This window comes from Brassica rapa, chromosome A09 (assembly GCF_000309985.2).
Source record: "Brassica rapa cultivar Chiifu-401-42 chromosome A09, CAAS_Brap_v3.01, whole genome shotgun sequence".
NCBI lineage: Eukaryota > Viridiplantae > Streptophyta > Magnoliopsida > Brassicales > Brassicaceae > Brassica > Brassica rapa.
In genome coordinates, this window is record NC_024803.2 from 17,456,571 (window position 1) to 17,483,048 (window position 26,478).

At 33.8% G+C, this 26,478-nt stretch overlaps 2 protein-coding genes across 4 annotated transcripts; both read right to left on the reverse strand.

Annotated features, from left to right (window-relative positions):
- Positions 1-93: 93 nt before the first annotated feature.
- LOC103839849 (ATPase family gene 2 protein) lies at positions 94-12,438 on the reverse strand. 3 transcript variants are annotated; one of them, XM_009116336.3, is made up of 15 exons: positions 3,077-3,397; positions 2,822-2,973; positions 2,664-2,735; positions 2,414-2,566; positions 2,176-2,306; positions 1,963-2,089; positions 1,630-1,892; positions 1,431-1,555; positions 1,303-1,346; positions 1,099-1,230; positions 945-1,022; positions 786-868; positions 592-714; positions 424-484; positions 94-334 (listed from the first exon to the last, which is right to left on the reverse strand). In XM_009116336.3, the coding sequence occupies exons 1-15, from the start codon at positions 3,183-3,185 to the stop codon at positions 158-160; spliced, it is 1,830 nt and encodes a 609-aa protein (XP_009114584.1). In that variant the 5' UTR covers positions 3,186-3,397; the 3' UTR covers positions 94-157. The 3 variants fall into 3 exon arrangements, with proteins under 3 accessions (XP_009114584.1, XP_033135087.1, XP_033135088.1); XM_033279196.1 differs by lacking the exons at positions 2,822-2,973; positions 3,077-3,397 and adding an exon at positions 12,361-12,438; XM_033279197.1 differs by lacking the exons at positions 2,822-2,973; positions 3,077-3,397 and adding an exon at positions 6,717-6,794.
- Positions 12,439-14,856: 2,418 nt separating this feature from the next.
- On the reverse strand, positions 14,857-26,459 carry LOC103839850 (iron-sulfur cluster assembly protein 3). Its single transcript, XM_009116337.3, is given in 4 exon segments — positions 14,857-22,906; positions 23,007-23,061; positions 23,304-23,448; positions 23,450-26,459. Coding segments are annotated over 4 exon segments (483 nt in total). The 5' UTR covers positions 23,597-26,459; the 3' UTR covers positions 14,857-22,770.
- Between the last annotated feature and the right edge of the window lie 19 nt (positions 26,460-26,478).

Here is a 26,478-nt window from a genome sequence, read left to right on the forward strand (position 1 = left end):
TTCAATAGTATACTAATCTTGTGATACAATAGCTCTTGCTTCACTTTCACATGAGCTTCTGTAACAACCTGCTCAAGATTTGACCTAGACAAGAAGTAAAACTGCCTTGTATATATATGTTATTGTTCCGAAGTAATGTTTTTTCAAATGTATATCATCACTCAAAATCTAGCAAAGGCTTCTTGGAACGAACGGCCAAATTCTGTTCCCTCTGTTCAGCGACACTGCGAAGAGCTTTGCGGCGAGCTTCAGCGCTTTCCAAGTACTCTTGTATTGGAGGGAGAGTCACTTGTTGTTGTTGTTCTACCCCATCTGCTTTTGCTCGACGAATCAACTATTATACCCAACAACAATATAAAGAGTTAATGTCTTAATGATCTGCAGTTATGTAACATACGTGTAGAAAATGAATACTCGGTTAACCTTTGAAGCCCATGTTCGTTCTGCTCCTTGACATACATCTCGAATATCCCTGCCTGACATTCTGCATACCCAGTCAACACCGCATTAAAAAAAAACTCCATGTGGACAGATGATTCATTACAAACTTTAGAATGATTATGTTCAAAATATAAAAGTGAGAAACTATACGCTTCTGTGGCATGAGCAAGCTGGACTAGTTCAGGCTTTGAGAGTTGTTTTGCGTATTGGGCGATGATTTCTTGACGGGTTTGTAAGTCCGGTAAGCCAAACATGATCATGGAATCGAACCGGCTAAAGATATACACATAGGACACTGGTCAGGACACGGGTTAAAACATGTTTAAAAGGGTTTATTGCTTTACCTGATTAAAGCGGGATCAAGATCTTGTTTTCTATTGGTTGCAGCAATCACAACCACTTTCTTGTCCTGTTCAAATCCATCAATCTGCAAAAGAAACAAAGACGATATAATAGCTAGTCTCTAGTTGATATGTCTTATTGACAATTTTATGCGTCTTTACCTGCCTTAGTAGCACCGACAAAACTCTACGTGTTGCTTCATGCATCTCACTATCACGAGATATAGCAAAGGCATCGATCTGAAACGTTACTTAGACAAGTCAATTTTGTTTTTAATTCATAGTCAAATCTTGAAAGGAGCAATATTGACTTCACCTCATCAAGAAATATAATTGCACCATCAGAGAGCTCATTTGCTTGTGAAAACACAGCACCAAGAAGCCGCTCGCTTTCACCATAGTACTTAGACATTACAGCTTCCAGCGGCACATATAGCAACGGTATGCCCTGATAAATGGTTAGAGCTCAATATTCAAATCCTCAAAAGGTTTAAACGGGAGCAGGTTCTAGGATGCTCACTGCTTGATTAGCGATAACACGCGCACAAGATGTCTTCCCAGTTCCTAAGTTTTAGAGTTTAATGAATAATCAGATTCAAAACTTGTTTCTACAAAAAAAAAAATGCAATCCCTTCTTCTGTGGCTAACCTGGTGGACCCTCAAACAGCACAGCTCGGGGTCGGTTTGATTCAAATTTAGACCGTGTACCACGAACTATATCATCATATACTTCAGGACTATGAAGAGCCATCAGTATTGTGTCTTCTATTTCTCTGCACCATGATAAGAAGCTAATATTAGCAGCTTTGTGGGATAGAAAAGAGAAAAGATGTAAACCAGAGCTTACCGTTTTTGCTGTTCATATCCAGCGATATTGTCCCATGATATCTCGTGGACAGAATCATCATCTCCAAGAGGTTTGTTAACTCCATAGATTCTCACTCCCATCGATTCCAATTGAGAAATAGTTTTGTCCGTAGATGCTTCACGTGCGCTTCCTCTACCTCCTCCTTTGTTTTGTCCAGGTTTTGTTCCAGCTACTTGCAGAGCTGAAACAAAAGCCTCGAGTTCTTCAGTAGTCAAGCTTCCCTTCTTTATGAACTCAACTTCCTGAAAACATGTTGTAGCATCATTAAGACTTGAGATTTGATTATTTATTCGAACGAGAAATGAAGCTTACCACTTTATCAGAGGTAAGTAAGGAGCCAAAGATAAGAATGCACAGGTCTTCATCTGGATCATCCTCACTTGCTCCTGCTTCCTTCTTCTTTTCCACACTTCGAAGTGTTATTTGCCAAGCAACTGGACTGAAATAACAAGAAACGAGTAGCGTTTAGTTTTATGATACCCATCAGGTTTTTGGGAAAAACCTTTTGAGGAACAAGACACTTACTTGTCCCAAGAACGCAAAATCATGTCTGAACCACCAGTGCGGTCTGAGACTTTCACACCTAGTTGTGATCCAATGTTTGCTATTAACTGTGCAACTTCACATGTGGAAGGAACTTGAAACTTCAAGGTAATCTACAACACAAAAAACTTTTAATTAAAATCCTGACTTTTAACACACTTCCATATCACAACCAATATTGAAAAGTAGAGAGAAAGTTTCAAAAGATCATTGCAGAAACCTTTTGGCCCCTGACAGAGACATTGAACCGTGGGAAAGAACCATATTGAGTTCCTTTACTTTGTATTAGTTCTTGGATCCGAGCTCGTTCTTTCTTGGCAATGTCTGCATAGTTTGGTGGAGGATCTGCTGGGACAGATGACTTGTTACTAACCTGCAACAAAAAAAATTATAAACTACAATCAGTAGTAGCTATGTTACATAGACGGACTAAATCAAATCATCTACAGTTTCCAGGTGTGTTACAAAACCTCATCTTTCTTGGAAATGTCTTCTACATGGTTTGGGGGAGGATCTATAGGGGAAGATGACTTGTAATTAGCCTGCAAGTTATAAGCCATATAAGTCAGAAAGAAGTAACTGGGTTATAGATAGAAGGAGTAATTAATCAATGTGATGGTTACAGAACCTCATCAGAATCAGCATAAGCTACTCCAATCGCTCCAAGGCTAAAGAGAGCACCAAAAACTGCAGGCGCCATAGAAAAGCATGGAGATTCGTTTAAGGTGCTGCAAGATCTCAGAACATCACTTGCTTTTGAATTACTCTGCTCAACGGTTCCTGCCAAAATTCAAATTCCTCAACAGTTCCCTTTTTTTTTTTTAAACCAATTAGAAGGAATTCATTCGAAAACAATGACAGTAGAAGAAATGGAGAATTGTACCGTGATGGAAACATCGACGAAGCTCGCGTCCACGTGGCTGCGACGGAGGATGAGAGAGCGATCCGCGCCATACGCGAGCTGCTCGAAACAATCGGTGAAGAACTGCCATTCGATTTGCCTCCCTTTACAAAATTTCTCGAAGCTGTTAAAGGAAGGGTTTATGAGTTTTGATTTACAAGACAAAAAGTTTTAAGGCTATTTTACAGAGAAACCTTCCGGAGATAACCAACCAACCGGTCCTTTTCAATATACCGGTTTAAGATGTGGGTATGCGCCGCTCTAAATTATCTCACTATTAATTAAATAATTTCTTATAATTATTTAAATTTTTGTTTATTATTAAATGTGGTTATTAGAATAAACTACGGGCTTATTTGTCAACTAGCAATGTTTTGAATACAAATTGGGTGAATGTCATTGATTTTGACACAATATAATTTATGACATTTACACCATAAAGTGTCCGGTTTTATCCTTCTTCTTTACAATTACAGGTACCAGATAAATAGATTGAAGTGAATAACATGATCAACAGAATATAAAGTTAAGAGCACCTGAAAACTATTCCAAATAAAAAAAGGAGGAACCACCTACATATACTTTTATTCATCGCATACATATGCACAAGTATTCTATTCCATATCACCGATGTAGTATAGGATTATAACTCTACTTACAAACCCTAAATACTAAACATATCCGATTCACAATCCTAGATACTAAACTTTATCTCAATCTTAGCACAAACCCTAAATACTAAATCCTAAAATCTAATCAGTAAACTCTATACCCAAATGTAAACCATAAACCCAAATATAAATTCAAAATCCACATAGAATAGAACAAAGCAAATAACATAGTACATATTACCGAATTTATAGAATGCACATGATTGTATGGAAGAAGTTAACCTTGATCTTAACCATACCCTCTCGCCTTTTAAATACTAAACCCTAAACTCTAATCACTAAACTCATCCAAAATATAAAATCTAAACCCAAATATAAAGTATAAACCCTAAATCCAAACATAATAAAATAAAATAAATAACATAGTACATATTGGTGAAATTATGAAATATCTATGATCGCAATAAGAAGTTAATGATGACCCTAACCATACCCTCTCACCTTCTAAATACTAGACCCTAAACTCTAATCATTAAACTCTTACCCAAATATAAACCCTAAACCCAAATATAAATCCTAAACCCAAATAGAATGAAACAAAATAAATAACATAGTACATATTGGTGAAATTTTGAAATATATATGATTACATGCAAGAAGTTAATGCTGACCCCAACTATACCCCTTCACCTTTTAAATACTAAACCCTCAACTCAAATCACTAAACCCTAATCCAAATATAAACCCTAAACCCAAATATCAAAATATAAAAAGTGCATATGTAATATTAAATTATATTATGTAATATTAAACTATTCAATATAGATCATAGTACAATTTTTACAGGTTCAAAACCAAATAGAATAAAATAAAACATCTAGTATAGTACATATTGGTGAAATTATGAAATGTTTATAATGGCATGGAAGAAATTAATGTTGTCCCAACAGTACCCCCTTACCTTCTAAATACTAAACCCTAAATCCATATATAAATCCTAAACCCAAAATATAAATCCTAAATTCAAATATCAAAATCTAGAAAATACATGATATTATATAACATAAGTTTTATTATGTAGTATTAAACTATACAATATAGATCATAGTACAATTTTGACGTGTTCAAAAACATGTAATGATAGTTAGAAGTACTTAAGAAAATTACAAACTATATTTCTAAGAAAAAAAAACACTTTTTTATTAATCGTCAAATGAAATGGAACATGATAAAATAGTATAGTAATAGAATATATCGCATTACATAACATGAATAGAATAAACATAACACATTTTGTTTTACATTTCTATTCTATATGCATATAAAACACAATTTAACAAAAACTATTCATCTTCTTCGATCAACTATGGGTCATTCACGGTGACAAAAGATAAGTGTATCTGATGACATCAGTGAAGATAGTACATGTAACCGCGTAGTAAAATAAAGAGGTTAGGGCGATTGGGGAAGTGTTGACGAACCTCGCCGTGGTGCTGTTTACGTTGTCGGCGACTCCATAGATTTCAGATGCAGTGAAGATTTACGTCAATAGTCAAGCGAGCCGTTGCAGACGGTCATCTCCTACGAAGGTACTCCAGAATTGGTTTTGGTGGTCATGGTGGTCATACGGTGAATCAATAATGGAAGAGAAACTACTGACTTTTTACAAGTTATGTGAATAAACTCAGAGAAAGCGAATAAACTCGGAGAAAGACGATGGTGGCGATGGTGTTGAGCAGAAAAAAGGTTTCGAAGATGTGGAGCAAACCGTCGACGGAGATCTTTCACTTTCTCAAAATTAGCAACGAAATTTAAAAATAGAGGATGTGAAGTTAATTACGCCACGAGTAACGTTAAAAAGTTAAAAGTTATGAATTTTTAATTTTTTTTTTGCTGCAGGTTTCACTGGTGGATTTCAGGGGCAAAATAATATTATTATATAAAAAGAAAGAGGTGTATCGAAAAAGTAGGTCAAATGGTTATCTTGTGAATTATGCTTTTTTTGCAGCGTCATTGGATCTAATTTCCCATAAACTAAACTATGCAAAAAAAAACTTTAGTAGAAATGAAATGAGTCGGAAAAAAGTAGAAATGAAATAAGATACAATGTAGTTCTTAAAGCGTTGTCGTTAGCCTTAGCTCTAGAGCTTGATACTGTCGGTTTGAACTTAAATTTAATTTTTCATACCTTCGATACGAGGTCGTTTGATTGAATTCTTGATATGATGTCTAGTCGTGGATACAAAGTCGTTTCGCATACAAACGAAAGCATGTTTCCTTGCAGAGTGAGACATTCTCAAACTAAATAGTAACTAGTCTTGTGAAAGTTACAAAATTCACTAGTATAGGATCATTAGATACAACAGTTTCATTTCACTTGATCTTCTTAAAAATCCAATGAAACAGAAGTGAACTGTCATGTGTCTGTATGTTGTCACTCGAATTCTAGGTCTACCAGTGGCTTCTTTGAAAGAGCAGCCAAATTCTGTTCTGCGACACTGCAAAGAGCTTGGCGCCGTGCTTCAGCGCTTCAAAGCACTCTTGTATTGGAGGGAGAGTCACTTGTTGTTGCTCTACTCAATCGTCTTTAGCTCGGCGAATCAACTATAGCCAACAACACATATAAAGGTTAGTGTCTTAATGCTCTGCACTTGTCTTAACATTGAACCAAATCTTATAAGATTATAATAGAGGCAATGTTTCCTTCATCTCATCAGGAAATATAATTGCACCATCAGAGAGCTCATTTGCTTGTGAAAACACAGCCCCAAGAAGCCGCTCGCTTTCACCAGATCATTGCAGAAACCTTTTGACCACTGAGACGTGGGCAAGAACCATATATAGTATGTATGAGTTCTTGGACTCGAGCTTGTTCTTCCTTTAACAATGTCTTGCATACAGTTGTGGAGGATCATTGGGGGGGGGGGGGGGGGGGGGGCAAGTTTTAAACCCATGATCAGAAAGAAGTAATTGTGCTATATAGGAATAGGACTACTAATCTTATCAGCAACCTCATCAGAATCAGCAAAAGCTACTCCAACGCTGAAGAGAGCACCCAAAACTGCAGGCGCCATGGAGAATCGTTTTAGGTGTAGCAATACCTCATTTGCTTTTGAATTACTCTGATCAAAGGTTCCTGGTAATTCAAAGACATCCCTCAAAATCTAAGTCGGAGTGTTTAGATCCATTTTTTAAAACCAGTTTAAGAGATTCAAAGGAACGTCACCAAATTTATAGGAGATTCTTGAATAAATAGAGTAAACTAGTGAAGCTTACCTTGATGGAAACATCAACGAAGCTAGCTTCCACGAGGGGGTGAGGGTGAGGGTGAGAGAGAAAGAGAGAGAGAGAGAGATACGACTGTAAAGAATCGGCGGTGTAGAATTAGATTTGTCTTTTCAGAAACTCAAAAGTCAAAACCGTCGAAGGTGGGTTTATGATCCGACCGTCAATAGTTTTATGCAATTACATAGAAAATCAACTGGTTATGTTCAATATGTCGGTTTAACTTAAACCGGGATCCTATGGTATGATGTGCCGGTCTCTAGTTATCTCACAATTAATAAGCATAACTATCCATTTCAAAAGAGATTTCAAGTTTTTCGTTTCTTACATAACCATAAGTAGTCTGCAAACTTTCTCAACATTGGTAACGTTTAAACATTTCTCCACAAAGAAAAAAACACACAAGTCTGAAAATAAACCAAGCATGAACCAATTCACACATCTCAACCCCTTCTTTCTTGTCTCCAGTACACCAACATCTTTCTCTTCCGACGAGCTCCATTTCTCTTCATCAGGCACTTGAACTGTTTGTTGGTCCCACTCTCCACGCACTTCATTCCATATCTGTCCCCATCAGCCACTGGATCAAATGAATCCAAGATGAAGCGTTCAAATTCTGCTTGAACAAACACCACATGCGGTACACTGTCCAAAACACATACTCAAGAATCAATCTATAAGAAGCTAACTGAATAGCTGTATCGCATGAATAAGGGAAGTAAGAGGAATTACCCTTCAAAATCTGTTGAGATTTTGATAGCTGGCCTGGCAACTGAGAGAGCATCACGACCTATCCTTCCTTCAAAACCTTCTTGTAGGAGTCCCCCATTTTAAAACCCAGTTATAACCTACATAAGAATGAAAAACACACTTTAGATTCCCGTTCTAGACCAAAGAAAAGGAAAACAGACTTGTTCTAGTTGCTTACCAAGTCCTCCATCTTGTGAAAGAACAATGGTTTATCTCCTAAGCTGGTGAATGCAGTGTTCACTGGCCACACTCATCGCACATTCTAGAGTCACGAGGCTTGCAAGAAACACAAAATGAAACTAAGTTTGTTAGAAAGCCTTGCACAAGTCACTAAATGCAGAGCAAAGAACATTTACCCTAATTTATGGAGCTCCAAGTTTGTTAAAACAACACAGATTGCAAACACTGGAGTCAAATTCTCTCGACCTATTAGGCCTAGTCCAACGAGCTTTAGTTTTTTCAAACCCCTACTGATGCAAAAAAAAAGAAGCCATACAACAATGAGTAAACAATGACACAGATTATGTCATAAACCCAAGAACAAATGTCACACAAAAATAAAATGCTTACCCCAAATATGGAAGCGGCTCCAGAAACCTCCCAGAATACATTATGTTCAAGTTAAAATCACCAGGACCGTAAGAGAACCCAACAACAAGGGACTTTATTGCCAGGTTACCCTCCTTATGAACATGAGTGCAATAAGGGTTTCTCCATAACGGAGATTACGCAAGTCAATGTTTGAATAAGCATAAGGATCACAACCTGCTGCTTTGAAGGACAGACAGACACGCTCTGCTGCTTTGGCAAGGTCAGAACTGGACAAGTAAGAAAAAACCTGAAATGATGTGTATGTGTGTCAGATATAAATATAAGAATAGTATAGTATTAAGAATCTAAAAGCTCAAAAAAAGTAGATATAACCTTGGATGTTAATTCCAATGGAATAGTCCATTGACGTGGAATAGTTGACCTTCAGCTTTCCGGTGTTGTTACACGTAGTTCTGATGGAGGTGGCTCTGGCTGTCCCTGTGGAACATATATGTATACGCTAAAACGCATGCATTCAAAACCGGAATTACCAATTGTGAAGCTTTCGTTCATAGGCAAATGAATCTGAATTTCATTTTGAAATCCTGGTTTGAGGTGCCCAATCACACTCTCTGCTCGGGTCCTATTAACCCCCAGATACAGCTGGCAGCCAGGATCGCCAGGAATGATAGTGGTGGGTAAGGGACATAGCTGATCTTCTTGATAAGTAATAGTGGACCTGGACGGACAGTACATACCAACTAGGAACAACCACTACACTTGGACAAGCATACAATTATCCCAATTAACTTATTAAGAACACACATCCAACGCAACTTAGAGTGTCATCGGTGAATCATTCTTCTTAGATTATTAGATCACTCGTGATAATCACCAACTGAGAGTGTGACAAATGAACTCTGTGTAAGCCAATATATGTGACATGTGGGAAACTTGTCAAAAATGTCTGCAATGTAGTTCAACAACCTCTCCCAAAGTAGCATCTTTTCCAACTTTTGATGTTATATTTTGTCATTAATACATCCCTTCAAGTGATTCTTTGGCAATTTTTGAGCAGTATTTGTGCAGTAATCTATGGACACATTTTCTGGGATAATAAATGGGTTGGATGGGGTAGAATTAGGCCTATGTATTATGACATTTTCAGCAATAAACTTGAGTGTATCATGTCAAATATGTCTAAGTTTTTTTAGCTTTTTAACTCCATGTAAGATAATCGGAATTTGAGAATCTAACATATCAATTCCACATAAAGTGAGACATGTGAAATTTGGTAGATTTGTTACAAATGCCAGCAATGTGGTTTCAACAACCTCTTCCAAAACAATTTCATATGGATTATGACTATTGTATTAAAAAGAAAGCAACTTTATGTAACATGAAATTTTCTTACTTGTGAAACTGCACTTTGTGAATAATTAATTAAATAAAAGAGTTGATGTTAATTTAAGCTTACGAATTCTTGACTATGAATGTAGAGAATAAGATCTTTAGTTGTGATAAGCATAGAAAAATAGAGTATAATGAGAAATGTTAGTTCTTTTTTTGTTTAATAAGAGATGTTAGTTTGTGCAATATGTATTAGTGTATACAATACGTAATATGTTATTTATTTTCTAAGGATTTCAGAATGTTTTGCTAGGTTCTTTTGTTTATGAGTCACACTTTTACATATTTTTCAGTTATCTTTGATTGTTTTCTTACAAGAAAAAAAAACACAAATATCAGAGAGTTGATATATATAGTTTTATGCATTTCTCATATTTTCCTTCATTTTTATCTTCACTTTGCATCATTCAGCATTGTAAATAAGCACTTTAGTCTAACATCTTGTATTGCCATCATTTTAGAATACTAGAAAGGTAGAGAAATGAGCCAGGAGATTTAGAGGAGTTGTAGATGCAGATATGACTTGGTAGGCTGAGGAAGAAGAGAAGAATAAGTGGTAGCATGTTTACAAACCGCTAGAGACAACCGGTACTCATCATAGCAATAGCACCTGATGCAGGTAACCTAAAGGGGAAACTGGTATCCAATGAGAAGCCACATGCCTTTGTGTTTCAAAATCCAAAGTTCCAAGAAAGTCATGTCTTTGATGACGTTCCGGTGAATCCAAGCAATCCAAACCAATTCAAGTTTATCTGAAGTCTGAACTAACTAAACCTTTCTTTAGTAGCAAATGAGTCCATCATATGCCTATTCAAGTTTCTATCACAACACACGGCTTACAATACAATGATCACCTCTGGTTTACTTGACTCAAAGGCACAACATTCTTACTAAAAACGTTTTACAACAGAGTGAGTGAATCTGACAGTAGCAAAAAATTTTCAGGCTTGTGCACCGAGTTCGAGCAGTAAAGTGTGATTTATCGCATCAGATCCCAGTCGTTAAACTGATTCGGTTTTCCAATTACGTTATCGAAAGGAACTGAACTTTAGATTTTTGATTAAATTCGACTAAGTTCGGGTAATTTTAGTTATATTCGGATAGTTTCACATTAGTTTGGTTATAAATATTGGGATAAATCGGTTAAGTTTTTGTCTTTGGAATCGGTTTAGTTTACATTAAAAGAAAATTTAAATAACTGATAACCAAATTAGTTTTGAAAATGTGTCTAATCGGTTCAGAACCTATAATGAACATGAACCAAAAACCAAACATTTTGATTTAATTTGGCATGTTCGGTTCAGTTTAAAACCGTATGTCTAAATAAAATAGTACGGAGCTGGCTCTATCAAAACCATAAGGAACCGAATCTTAGTTTACTGACATTTCTAGTTAAGAGATCACATGCATGCTTCTTGAAAGACAGTGATGGATGGTAATAAAATCTCATAATGATTCAACATTAGATTATAACTAAGAAAAGAAAAACAACTTCTGTTAACCCAGTTTCGGTGTGCTCATGTCTTGGCTAATGTGCACTCAATGTCACAAGCTTGTCAAGGCAACATCGTCTTCCACAATCAATGATCAACATATTTCCCAAGTTTGTTGGGGGCCTACTGGAAATAGATTTTGTGTGGTGTTTGAAAGTTTTTAAAGTTAAAAGAATTTTAAGAATTAAGTAGAGTTGATGAATTCTTGCCATATGTATTGTATAAATTGTCATTACCTATGATTGATTATGCAAAAAACTTAAGTATAAATGAGATACAATGTAGTTCTTGAAACGGTTGCTCAAAAAAAAAGTAGTTCTTGAAACGCTGTCGTTAGCCTTAGCTCTAGAGCTTGATACGATGCCGTTTGAACTTAAATCTAGTTTTTCATACCTTTTACAGGAGGTCGTTTGATTGAATTCTTGATATGCTGTCTAGTCGTGGATACGAAGTCGTGTTTCGCATACAAACGAAAACATGTTTCCTTGCAGAGTGAGACATTCTCAAACTAAATAGTAACTAGTCTTGTGAAAGTTACAAAATTCACTAGTATAGGATCATTAGATACAACAGTTTCATTTCACTTGATCTTCTTAAAAATCCAATGAAACAGAAATGAACTGTCATGTGTCTGTATGTTGTCACTCAAATTCTAGGTCTAGCAGTGGCTTCTTTGAAAGAGCAGCCAAATTCTGTTCTGCGACACTGCGAAGAGCTTGGCGCCGTGCTTCAGCGCTTCAAAGCACTCTTGTATTGGAGGGAGAGTCACTTGTTGTTGCTCTACCCAATCGTCTTTAGCTCGGCAAATCAACTATAGCCAACAACACATATAAAGGTTAGTGTCTTAATGCTCTGCACTTGTCTTAACATTGAACAAAATCTTATAAGATTATGATAGAGACAATGTTTCCTTCACCTCATCATTGAACCATCAGAGAGCTCATTTGCTTGTGAAAATACAGCCCCAAGAAGCCGCTCGCTTTCACCAGATCATTGAAGAAACCTTTTGACCCTTGACACGTGGACAAGAACCATATTTAGTATGTATGAGTTCTTGGACTCGAGCTCTTTCTTTCTTTGGCAATGTCTGGCATAGTGTTGTGGAGGGGGGGGGAGTTTTAAACCCATAATCAGAACGAAGTAACTGTGCTATATAGGAATAGGACTAACTAATCTTATGAGAAACCTCATCAGAATCAGCAGAAGCTACTCCAACGCTGAAGAGAGCACTCAAAAATGCAGGTGCCATGGAGAATCGTTTAAGGTATTGCAATACTCACTTGCTTTTGGATTACTCTGCTCAGAGAAGGTTCCTGCTAATTCAAAGACATCACTTAAAATCAATGACAAGAAACATATGAAAGTTGGAGTGTTTTTAATGTAAGACAAGATCATAACTTCTCAAATTCAAAACCAATTCAAAAAGAATCAAAGGCACATCACCAAAATTTATATGAGATTTACGGATTCTTGAATCAAAATATAGAGTAGACTGGTGAAGCTTACCATGATAGAAACATCGAAGAAGTTAGCTTGCTTCCGCGCCATACACGAGTTGCTCGAAACAATTGGTGTAGAACCTGCCATCGTATTTGTCTTACATCGTCAGGGGTTTACGATCCAAACATAAAGAGTTTTATGCAATTAGAGGGAAAATTATCTGGTTATGTTCAATATACCGGTTTAACTTAAACCGGGTTGTATGGTATGATGTGTCGGTCTCTAATTATCTCACTCACTATTAATATGTTTGCTTATAGTTAAAATAACTATAATTTACTAGATGGCATGGCGCAGAAATAATAACTTTTAAACTATTTTATTTATTTATTCAAATTATATTTTTATTACATTTAGTTTTAAGTTTATTAATTTTTAAGAAGTAAAAAGTAACCATTTGTTGTTATCATTTAGTTTAATTTTTAGTTTGATTGCTTTTAAATTAGTTTAATTTAATAAACATTACCTTTCATTTTTTGAAATAATAGTTTTATACTATTTTATTTCTTCTTCAAAATAAAATTAAATAAATTTATGTTTTGTTGGTTTTAGTTAAAAAAATTAATATTTTTTGATTAAACCTAATGGAGGCGAATGTTAATCACTCAATTAAATTATTTTATTGCAACTGATTTTAAATACACTCAGTAATTTAGAAAACTGAGTAGGCTTAACCTTACATTGAGTAATAAACTTACACATAGCTTTTTGTTTAATTATCTACAAAAAGTATAAATATTTATATAATTTTTTTGATATGATATAAAAATTATTAAAATATTTATTTTTTTGCCAAAGTGTAAATATTTATAATAAATCGATCATGTTACAATAATCTTAACAACATGTAATAAATTTTGAAAAGTGACATTATATTATTTATAAAGAATATGGTGATGAAGCACATATTATTTTGGAAAAAAAAACATTATTTGCAGATGTAAAAATATTATAAATGCTATAATGTAAAGTACTTTTATTTACATATGATCATTTATATTCTGGTATTTTATATATTAATTATGGTTTCATGTATAATGTAATTACCATATACTTATTGTGTTATATTTAAATTTCTATAGTTTAACTTTGTGTCATAATTGTTTTAAGTCATGTCATAATTAGATGGATCAATGTCGTCATTTCTAGTAGGCCATGACATCATTTTTTTCTCTAAATGACCGTGATAATAATGATACATATGTAAATCACTTCACAAATAATGTTAGGAGATTAGCCACTTCAAAAAGACAACATCCAAACGTCTTCGAGATCTATGCATCATGTGAGCACCAAAACTTTTAGTAGTATTTTTGGGTCTTTACTGGTATATATAGTCAAAACACTTTAGGTGTATGCAGTGTGCTTTCGCCACATGCATAGCATACTCTAGAGTCACAAGTCTTGCAAAAAACAAAATTAAACTAACTCAGTCCCTAAATGTTTTCTTATATCTTTGTAGAAAGCAAAGAACACTTATAGTAGTTTATGCAATTCTAAATTTGTTAAAAAAACACATATAGCAAGCACCAAAGTCAAATAGCTTATACAATGGATAATTTGATTGTTTCACTTATATATAGTATATCTTCTAATTTTTGTTGTGAGATTTGTCCTTAAGACTCTCCTTCAAGATAATGGTTCTTTGACCATTAATCTCAAAATATTTGGGTAAATTTTGGGCAATGACTGATAAACCAAAATTTTTTAATCATAATGAATATAAATTGGGTTGGATGGTGTGGATCAGATACTTGTACCATATTTAATTAGACTAGCATCTAAAATAAAACTAATAAATAATTGATGTTAAATGGACTGATCACTTTTATACTAGTTAGGAAATTTTTCAACTTTTGATATGAAATTTTATACCTAATATATTAAGATATCCATCGTAGGTTTTGTAACCAACAAAGTAGTAAGATGTATCCTTTCTCCAGGTCCTTGTAGTTAATTTTCTTTGCCTTCAGCCATCAGTTATAATCGAGCTAAAGAGAAAAATAAACAATTTAGATTGATAATATAGATAAAAAAAATAATATTTTATGTAGAATTGTTTACTTCTAGCAAACACAAGTAGAATTGCTTGATAACTTTTTTAAATTCTGGGAGAATTATGTCACTTCATGTAGATGCATGAAATGCGTACTTAGTTGAATATGCATAAAATTGATACTAGTTAGTTAAAAAAAAAGTTTTTTAGTTGTCCGAAAAAACTTAGATACAATGCATACTTCTAGGAGGTCCACATATCATTCAAGTACCATACTTTAAAATAGCTCATGATTCATTAACTCACTACATTTAAAAAAAAAAACACCACAACATAAATTAGAAAACTTATCAAAAATTTTAAATCTGAAAAGTAACACACAAACAAATACTCACACTATAAATCTACATGTAGATCCATTCATATCAGACATGAATTTAGATGGTAGACATCTAAATAGTTTCTTCACTAGTCTCTTCTCCTTGTCTTTCTTTCCAAGAGTGAGAGTTTTTTGTGCCAGTGAGCTGAGCTTGGAGGTGAAGTTTACAACTGGTTCATCTTCATATATTTTCAGATCTTCCAAACGAGTTGTCTAGCAAGTCTCTTCTGAAACTCAAATGTTTTCCATTCCTTCAAAATGCCTCTGGAGAATGTCCCATGCATTTTTCGCTGCTTCACATCCTAAATATATGAACATGAACCAGTTACAAACTTCAATTCAAATTGTTTCCGTGCTACACTACAGTGATTAGCCGTGAGAGCTTTTACCTTGTATTTCACCATTTTGGTTTCATCATATGTTCAGAACTCCTCTGATTTGGCTACATCATTTACATCTTCACCTCTCTGGCTGCTAGTTGATTCCATCCAGATTCCACTTCTTCCCATGCGAGTGGATCAATACTTTTGATTGTATATTTCATCCGAGCTTTCCCAAAACCTTAGCTCCCAGAAAATCACTTTTGAATTTGATACCAATTCTTGATAGATTTCCATTTGTTCCGCATGATTCTTACCTATTTAGAAAACACCAGCACCCGCTCTGATACCAATTATAAATGTGAGAGTTATCTGCTACAAGAGATAGAATAAAAATAACACAAAGTAAATTATTTTTAAGTAATACGACTAGATTGATTTTTTTAAATGCACATACAAGTTTCACTTAAAAGCAATTCTTCACCAAGTTCAAGATAAACTTTGTCTTGCTGAACTAGTTACTCATGTTCAAAGACTTGTACTAAGTTTTTTGAACCACTTACGCTTCAAACCCCTTAGTGTTTTGCTTCACCTTACAAGGACTCTCTCAGCTAAAAAGCTCTATATGTGAGTTAACAGGCACATTCGATGCCCACACCTTCTTTGTATTATAGAGGAAAAACTTAGATCAAAAGATCTACAAATAGAAACTTTCATTTTGTGTTATTCAGTGAATAAGTCAATCTCTCTTATTGTGTAAGATTGATTGCTTTTTCTCCAATATTTCCCTTAAGGTGCACCCACGTCAAACCTTCTTCTGTGTAGAATTTGATGTCGCACTTCATGAACTATTTCATCTCTGCTTTGATCAGACATCTTCGTACGTCATGTAGATGAGCTCATATTTGTTGGTTGCACGATAAAGTGATCACACATGTTTCTTCCCTTTCTCTCAAACCATTGAGCCATTGCTATAGATGAAATTAACAAAACCTCTAACTCCTCTTGTTTCAGGTCCGAGAGAGTGATTGTCTCGATCCTGGGCGAAGTGTTGCATTTATCTAATTCAAACATCTTCTTAAACATATTGATCTTGCAGTTATACAGAAAACTTTGCATCATTAGTTTATCTAAAAAGAAAACGAATCAGAAAACTAAAACAATTAAAAAAATGTTTGCAAGCTTGAGAAACAAAAGAGGTGTGATCCAATTAAATCTGATAATAATTAACCAAATAAACACATTACTGTCAATAGCGACGACAATGACCTCAATAGTCACTAGTCGGCGATATAGCCTTCATTATCTCCACGGTAAGATTTGGGTGATCGACGATGAAACCCTCGAACTAGAGTTAGAAATCTTAAATTTCTGGGCTTTGATAACGTTGAAGGCAGCATCACTGAGAGCATTTTCAAATGGGATTTGGGCGAGCACAAGAAGTTGAAGAGCATTCGAAGAGCCAAGAGATGACATAAGCTCGTTTCTGCATAGGTCACGTAGATGCGGAATCTCATATTTGTCGGCTGCACGATAAATTGACCTAACATGTTGCTTTGCTTTCTTTGAAATGAACTCAACGCGCGAGAGCTTCTAATTCTTCTTATTCCTGCTCTGAGAGAGTGGTTGTTTCCAGCCTGGACGAATCCTTAAAATTGTCTGATTCAAAAATTTTCTTAAACGCCTCTGATCTTGCAGACTATACAAGTTCCACATATATATGTCAATGAAAAAACATTAATAATGAAATCATTTTATGTAAAAGAAAAAGGAGTATAGAAGAAGAAGAAGTAACAAGCGGAATAATCTTATGGGCATAAATAACTACCTTCTCATCACCGTCACATGCCTTTAGGAGTACATCGGCTTGCTGTTCTTTCAAAAGCTTTACAAATCCATTCGAGAAAAGCTCTTTGTTTGTTTGAGTCCACATGCCTACAGGTAGAGCCTAGATGGTCAAAATTACTACTTACTTTTACCAATTCCTTTCCAATATTTTATGAATAAAGGATGTTGAGTTTTTACTTCAACTTTGTGCTTTATAGAACTCAAAGATCAAACGAATACCATTCACTTTATCTTAGTTTTATTAACTTTAAAAGGTTTCTCAAGAACAAAAAATAGATCACAAGACAACTCTTATCAAAGCCTAACTTGACCCCTCTCTCTCGTGCTCGTTTCTCTCTCGGATATTTATTCTCAATGACATAGCTCCCTATCTCCTAGACATTAATTGAGAACTGAACTGATTTGATTTGTCATGTGACATCACCATATTAAATTTGAAAGATAAAATATGACATAAATATGACATGGCACACTAACAATGATAACATGACTTGAAGCAAATTGTGACATGGACATTTACATTTAATGTTGATTTATATTTTTGGTAAGTTTTTTAAAATATGGAAATAATTTTTAGATCATAATTAATATAACAATAAATGTGGTATTAACTTATTGATTATCATTAATATTATTATAAATAATATAATATTAGAAATAGAAATATAATAATATTTTACAATTTTTAAAATATTATATTGTTACATTTTATAATTGTATAATTTTGTTACTAGAATATTCTTTAAAATTTTATGCAGTTTTTTTTTTTAATATGTATTTTTATCATCCCAATACCATTAGCTTCTTTGTAATATCTACAAATTTTAGAAATTTGTGTTGATAATTATATACCTAAAAAATTGTCTTAATTTATAGCATTTGATTTATTATATTTTTAACCAAAAGAAATAGATAAAAAATCTTTCCAAAATTATAATGTGAAATTTATAAATAAATTTTTGTTTAAAGGAAAAATTATTTATTTATATTATTTTTTACATCTAATTAAATTAAAATAATAATTAAATATTGTAAGCAAATTATAAAATTTAAATTAACAAAATATTATTTTAAATATAATTTAAATTTTAAAACTTTTATTTCTGCACATTGTGCAAGAAAGCACCTAGTTTATAGTCAAACCTAAGACTCAAACATAACATAATGAGGATTTGTAAAACTTCCTAATCCTGTCATACTTGTGAAAAACTACCGACATTATAATTATGTTAATTTGGTTTTGGTATGACTACAAGATTGGGCTCACTTTCTAACAAAGGATGCATTAACATGCTGTAAATTTAGTTACAAAAAAAAAGCTGAAAATTTCCTAAATCAGTTAGTACCAGTTCTTCTCTTGGTAATTTAATTAAACAAAAAGATGTTTAACCACATGACTACTGGCTTCATTTGGTGACTGATGGAAATTGAACAAAATTTTATGTCAGGAATTAAATTGCAAGAAAAAAAATTGAATAAAGAGAAACAAATAATAAACAGAAGTGGTAAACAAAAAGATAACAGATGTTTATTGTACCGCCAATATGGCTTCAACATTATTTGTATTCCCCTTTACTAATTAACTAGAGTTTGACCTGCACGCCCGTGCGGGTTTTAACTTTTACGGTTTTGTAAATTTTTGTTTGTTATTTTATAATTAATTAGTGTTATATATTTAAGATGTGTCATCGTATAACTAATTGTATTTAAAAAATTTAGACTGAATCGGTAATAAGATTATTTTTGGTACAAATATACGAATCCCTTTCAGATACATTGGTTATTTAGATATTTTTATGTTTCTACACATCAGAATCAAAATCATTCAGACCCGGGAGGACCCAACTCATACATCATTCATAAATTTATAATATCCAAGTGGCGCCTAATTTCAAAATCCAAAAAAAATAATTCCAAAAGAAACAATTTGTACCTCAATGAGTATCCGAATGACCATACTTAATTGATTCTGTAAATAAATTAAAAAGAAAACTATTTCTATATATTTGCCAAAAATAAGAAAAATAGAAAGAATTTTTTATTTAGTAAAATAGTTATATGAAGTGAAACATTAAGTGACAGTAAATATAATACTTTTTAATTTTTTTGATTTAAATTTTTATTTTGTTCACATAAACTATGCCGCCTTTGAATTATTTGTTTGACTATGTAATTTTTCACCAATTGGAACTAAGACAAAAGAAAGTTATAGTAAAACAGATTAAACCAAACTATTAACCATATGCAAAACTCGGTTATTTTACATTTTTGTTTTCTATAATTGCACAAAGTTAATATTGATTAACTAATAAATAAAAAATCTACATTATTACTTTTATGGTATATTATAATTAATGATTTGATGTATTGTTACGGTAAATATAATTAATGATGTGATGTAGTGCTAAAGTAATATAATTAATGAAATTACTAAAATAACACTATACTTATATTTTTATACATTAATATTTGTTTTTCATAATTAGTGTTTTATATTTTAGATATGTCGTAATATAACTAAATTGTATTCAAAAGATCTGAATCGAATCGGATAATATGGTTATTTTTGGATACAAATATCCAAACTAATTTCAAATACATTGGTTATTTAGATATTTTTTTAGGGTCATATACACATAACCAAACTTATCGAGACTCAAAAAAACTCAACTCAAAACCTACACATAAATTTATAATATTTAAGGAGGGAGTAATTTTAAAACAAAAAAAAAAAGATACTTGAAAGGAACAGCTCGTACCTAAGTGGATATCTAGTGTTCATGCCTAACTGATTTTATAAACTAATAAAAAAGACATTTTCTATGTGTTTTGCTAAATTAATTGAAATAGAAAGATTTTTTTATTTAGTAAAACAATTATATTGAGTAAAAAATTAAGTGACAATAAATATAATTCATTTTTATTATTTTGATTTAAGTTATCATTTTAATCACAAAACATGTCTTTGAATTATGTTTTTGGCTACGTAATTTTCCACCGATTGAAATTAAAAAAAAATTTTAATAAAACAAACTAAACCAAACGTTTAACCTTATGTAAAACTCAGTTATTTTACTTTTTATTTTATAATTGGCACAAAATTAATATTGATTAAATACTAAATAAAAATATATATTATTATTGATAGAAATATACATAATTAATGATGTGAAATATTGTTAAGTTAATATAATTAATAAATTTGTTAATATGAGTGAAATATGGAAATACAATTAATGAAATACTGCTATCTTCGTTTCCAAACAATTCTCAGGTATACTACTATTCATGTTTCTAAACATTACTAAAGTGTACTTCAGTTTTAATAATATAGATATATTTCAGTTGAAAAAAGAACAGATGTATCCACAATTTATATATAAATATAAATTAGCATCAAAATATACCTACTATGAAACTTTAAACTTATAATACAAGTTACCTCTTTGGTATACTTCTTATTATTTGGGATCCAGATATAATCTGAGATCCGCTCTGGATCCGTTAGAATATTTGGGTGTCCGGATCTGGATAGTAAAATCTCAAATCTATCAAAACCGGATCCGGATCTGGATATCTTGATTTTTTAGTTCGGATATCCGGCACTGGGTCTTTATTTTTAAAATATATTAAATTTTTAATTTTATTAATAATTACATTTTATATATAAAAAAAAATGTTTTATAATATTATAAATAATAATTTATCATGCTTATTTTTGGATTATCAGGAATATAAAAAAAATCTTGTAAACTATAATCAGACAAGTCATAAGCACAGTCCTAATAAATTCCCTTAAACCTTAATGACCCCTTAATTAGCCTAGAACCCGAACCAGTAAAACATGAATTGACATCTTTGTAACCAGTTCATAACAAAAATCAGAAGCAAACCCTTATAAGAATCCTCTGAACCCTGATAAAAAAATCACAGTGTGAAAACTTCCCAAGTTAACTTGTGTGTATATGTGAGAGAATCTGAGAGACAAAAAAAACAGGTATGCTCACCACCATTTGGCTTAAAAAAATCTGATGTAGATCAGATTCCATGAGCTTCCCTGCATCATTTGTGATCATCTGCCTCAGAAACTGAAATTCCAACTTTGTGGCAGAGTATCTCTAAAGTACAGGTCTACAAGTGCCTGAAGTAGCAAAATAAAACCACAAATTTAGTTCTGAGTACACAACCAAACTTACAACATAAAAAAAAATGTGATGTGTGAAACACATGTTGGGTTATAGGCGGGTCCTTGGGTTCAAAAGACAACATCTTTTCTAGATGAGCAAAACCATGAGCAAGAGGAAAAGGTTTATACTTCTTCCTCATTATGACATTCGCGTATCTTTCTCTTAGCGTTACTTTCTAAACCACCCCACAGACGGCGTCAATTGTTTAATCTGAATCCGGCAAATACCAAAAGTATGCATGAAATCTACCGATGGGTTGTTGGAAAGACATTTTATTCAAAGTCCAAATAATTCGGCCGAACTATATCCAAATGAGCCGAACTCTATTTACTTGATGGACCATGATTGAAGGATGTAATCCATCTCCAACATTTAGTATCTTGTATTGCCATCATTTTAGAATACTAGGGTTTAGTTTTGCCTCTGCCACAGTTTTGAATATTTTCAGGTGATTTGTGAAGCTGCAGATGCTTGGTGAGATGAGCTAATTAAGGACATATAAGGTGTAAAGAAAGGCCAAGAAATGAGCTTGGCGATTAAGAGGAATTGTAGCTGCAGATATAACTTAATAGGCCGCTAAGGAAGAAGAGAAGAATAGGTGGTAGCAGTTTCAAGACTGCTACAACTGCTACTCACATAGTTGTAGCACCTGATGAAGGTAACCACTACTACGAGCTCGCTTCAGGGTCTCAAGGGTGAAGAACAAACTCTATGTGGAGGTTTACACAAGGGCAAAGAGTGCTAAGATAGACCACTCCAGGAAGCTATCAAAAATGTATCCATCTGTTATGGATCCAATCTAGTTGAGCTTTACATCCACTTGCCACTGTTCTTCCAGGATATTTCCAAATCCAGCAGAGAAAATCCCTAGTCTGCTCCGTTCTTTCATATGCATATGATAATTTGTAACTTGACTTCGATTTGAGCTATATAGAGAATCCAGAAATATGGTCAAAATGACTTTTGATTTTCCCTTTTAATTCGGTACTTCCAATACTTTGGGAGTGGAGAGGACTCAAACAAGACACGAATACACATCCTAGTGATTAGAAATAAGAATTTAAATGGGGGTCATAGGCTACCCTACCCGTTTAGAGCAGCAATTATTCTGTAAAACTATAGGGAAGGAGATGAACAGTTTTAAATTGAGTAAATAGCCGACTACATCCTCAGATATTTAAATCGGAACCACTTGTTTGAAAAAAAAAAGTCAGAACAACTCAACTTATCCTCATATGTTTAAATCAGAGCCACTTAACAAGTACAGCTAGAAACTAGATCAACCAAACATAAAAATTAGTTGAAAACTCTTCTTCGATTACATCCCTCAGTTTCATCTCATGATCCAAAATACGGTTTGGTGTAATCAGGCCTCAAAGGTCTCTCCATTAGCCTCGCCTTGCTTCTTCTGGTAGTCTTTAACTGCTGCTTTGATGGCGTCTTCTGCGAGCATACTGCAATGTAGCTTTACCGGTGGCAAAAATAGATGCTTTGCGATTTGCCTGCAAAATTCAACCACATTAAGATTTTTCTCAAACAAACCAGTCAATAATTGCATGCAATGATCCAGTAACTGAAACCACACATGAAAAAAGCACTTACGAGTTCTTTATGGTTAAGACTTCCTCCATGGATTTTCCCTTGACCCATTCAGTCGCTATAAAACATAATTAACAAACATCACCAAACTTACGAGCTTTTGCATTGAGAGCTCAATGTTGTTGCACCAAAAACTATGACAATTAACAAACTGTACTATACAAGATATTTCACTATAAATGAAACAATACATTGACTAGAATATGAATTATATCCCTAATAACACAATTAGAAGATAAAAAATCGATTCACAATTTTTTTTGTAATCGATTCACAATTTCTCATAAAGATTAAACATACCAAGGGAGGAAGCGGGAATGGCGGAGCCACAACCAAAGGTCTTGAATCGAGCATCAACGATTTTACCGGAACCATCAAACTTAACCTGAAGCTTCATTAGATCTCCACAGGCAGGAGCTCCTACAACTCCAGTGCCAACGTTAGAAATCATTCTCATCGAATGATCCAACGTTTCGGGGATTATCAAAATGGTCGATCACAATTGGATGGTACATTCGAGAAGTAATAGGGAATCGTGTAGAGTTTCGTGAAAAAATCCCTAAAAGAGACCTTCTCGCTGTTTGCCTTAACATCGTTATTGTTTAATCTCTCTGTTGAACTTCTTTTGAAATTCTTTTCTCTACAGGCTTAGGTTAAATGGTCAATACTATACGTGATACAAGAGAATCTAAACATACTAGATCTCGTCCTACCCATATCTTCTCGATACTTATCTATCTACAATGGCTTATACCCCAAGTAAAGCTATCTACTAACACATAACCGATACCACATTAAACGGAACCATAACCTGCTCTAACAAAATAACATTACAGGGTGGTTTTTTTTTTTTTTTTTTTTGATCAAAACATTACACGGTGGTTAAAAAGTACTTTTAACTTGTGAAGGAGTTCTTTAGAAGTATATTTGGAACAAATAAACATCCGATGGAAAATTCACTTTTGCAAAAAGGAAATAATACATAATGAAGGTGGCTTTACAGAAATTACGCATTAGAAAGAAAAAAAAATCATTTACACGTTAGATAAAAACATTAAAGGAAGATGCAATGAAATACTGGAAAATTAGTTGAAAGTTCTAGTACTCGAAAGATGTATAACTAATAAAGTTTACAAACAAACAAATACGGTCCTAATAATTACATGTCCAGAAATTTCTCAAGAAAATTACATGTCCAGAAGTAAAAGTGTGGTCTATTATCCCAATGGAAAACGTGAAAAGGTTAACAGCTTCATAATTCAAACCAAGCTCCTTGTATACTCTATTTTGGTACTAAAATAAGCTATATATGTGTGTAATAGTTTCTGGTAGTATTCCCCCCTAAAAATTAATCTTATCATATCCTGCCTGGAGATCCACTTAATAGACGTATAGTTTGGACAGGCTCTGGATACAAGTGCGGTTTACCGAATAAAAAACAATCTGCTAAATAATTGTATGATCATTCGTCATAATAATTTTTAATGTTTTGGTCATTCCTTCGTTAGATTTTTCACGTAGTGTAGATATTATCAAGTCATTCCAAATCATCTATTGAATAGTGCCCTCTTGTATTCTCATAGAAAAATGAGAGAAGGAATATAAATATTTTACATATATCAATCATTGTTAGTGTTTTACTTGAAAGGAATTATCAATTATGAGAACCCTTTTAGCAGTTTACGGTGCAGTTTTGATTTCTTTTAGCAGTTTGGATAACTAGCATCATCGCTTTAAAGGATAAGCAAGTTATTGAAAGATATACACGATGGATGTGGATGTCAAAGGAACGAGTCTTGATAACGTGAGATGACTTCGAGTTTAAGTTACTCGATTTGGACTCAAAGAAACGTGTATTTACATTGTTGAAAAAGTAAATTGTATGTAGAATAAAAGGTTGAAGTTATCTTAGATAGACTAGTATAGTGTTCAAATACATTAAAATGGAAAAAAAGATGTACGATGACTTTTTTTTTTGAAAGAATTTTAAATTTATTCATTTCAAAAATCTTTGTACAATCTAATGCTACTTTGTGTAGAAAATAAGCCTATAGAAACTTATAAAAACTTTTAAAAGGAAAAAAAATGAAAGAATCATCTACTTCCAAATCATATCTCCATGGCTTTTTCATGTCAGCCTCCGCTTGCTTTCGTAAGGAAGAGATCATGTTTCTAATCATCTTATCCAAATGACTAAGAAGGCGAGCAGGGGATTGATGGTTTCTCCCACCCGGCGAGTGTTCCTCTCATGCCAAATAGCATGGGCTGTCGCTTGGAAATAGTAGCGGAAGAGGAAGGTTTTGGTACTATCTTGTAGACCAGTCACCAGTCTTTGCAATAGGACAGACCATTGAGCTGGTACACCTACACCTGCCAGGCCTCTGATTGTTACAATCCAAACTTCCTTGGAGAAAGAGCAATCGAAAAATAAATGGTCTCTCGTTTCAGTAGCTGCTTTGCACAGCCAACAGGTAGAGAAAGCTTGATGGTTCCACTTGAGAATCCTATCCCCAGTCGATAGTCTATAGTGTGCAGCTAACCACGTGAGGAAGGAAAACTTGGGAGTGGCTTCTTTAAACCAGATCCCTTTGAACCATGGAACATGAGGTGATTGTGCTCTGATCAGGTTCCACGTTTAGGAGGACTCGGAACCATGTCGGAATACATCATTCTCCCATTTCCAAAGAACCATATCATCCTGCTGGCTGAGGCCTAGAGCTCTGAGCCTAAAAATCTCCTGCTCAACCTGCAGCAGGACAGTAGTTATGTGCCTTCTTCTTCGGTAAGATTGGACCGTCCTCTCCACCGTAGCGTGTATCGGGACTCCAAGATCTATACAACCCCTTTCACCAGTTAAATTGATCAGCACCCTCAACTGAGACCACTTGTCATACAGAAGGAAGTCGGTGAACCGTTACAAACTTCCACTCGAGTAAGCTGCATGGCAAGAGGTCTGAGTTTTAACAATTTCTTCCACATCCAAGAGCCTAAAGAACTTGATTTCTTTACGCTCCAAAAGGAACCTTTCCTGATGAGATATTTATGTATCCATTGAACCTACAGTGATGATCTGGAGGAGAGAATACGCCATATCAACTTCAGACAGGAAACTCTGTTTACTTCTTCAAGCGATCTCTGCCCTAACCCTCCTTCTTTCTTCGGTTTGCACACATCTGGCCACAACAATTTTTGGCCTTCTAGGTAGACATCACCGGGCGAATAGTGGCTAATAAAGATAAACTAAATTGTTGAAACACTAAAAAATCAAATGAAACAAGAAAGAATCAAATATGAAATTGCCAAACATTATCTACTGACACGCGAGCCATGGTATGCCTATTCAAGTTTTACAAATAACTTACGACAAAACATAGTTTAATTCTTGATTAGTCATCACAAGTAACTATCTATATTTCACTCTATTATAGAGTAATTCTATTATAAAGTGAACCATTGGAGCAAATTCAACTCTATA

Bases quoted from the DNA above. Each gene is read 5' to 3' on its own strand.
- LOC103839849 (XM_009116336.3), bottom strand. From the start codon at position 3,185: ATGGCAGTTCTTCACCGATTGTTTCGAGCAGCTCGCGTATGGCGCGGA. The intron at 2,567-2,663 runs GTTTTGTAACAC...TTTTTGTTGCAG, and splicing joins ACATTTCCAAGAAAGATGAG to GTTAGTAACAAGTCATCTGT. The intron at 1,893-1,962 runs GTAAGCTTCATT...ACATGTTTTCAG, and splicing joins TACTTACCTCTGATAAAGTG to GAAGTTGAGTTCATAAAGAA.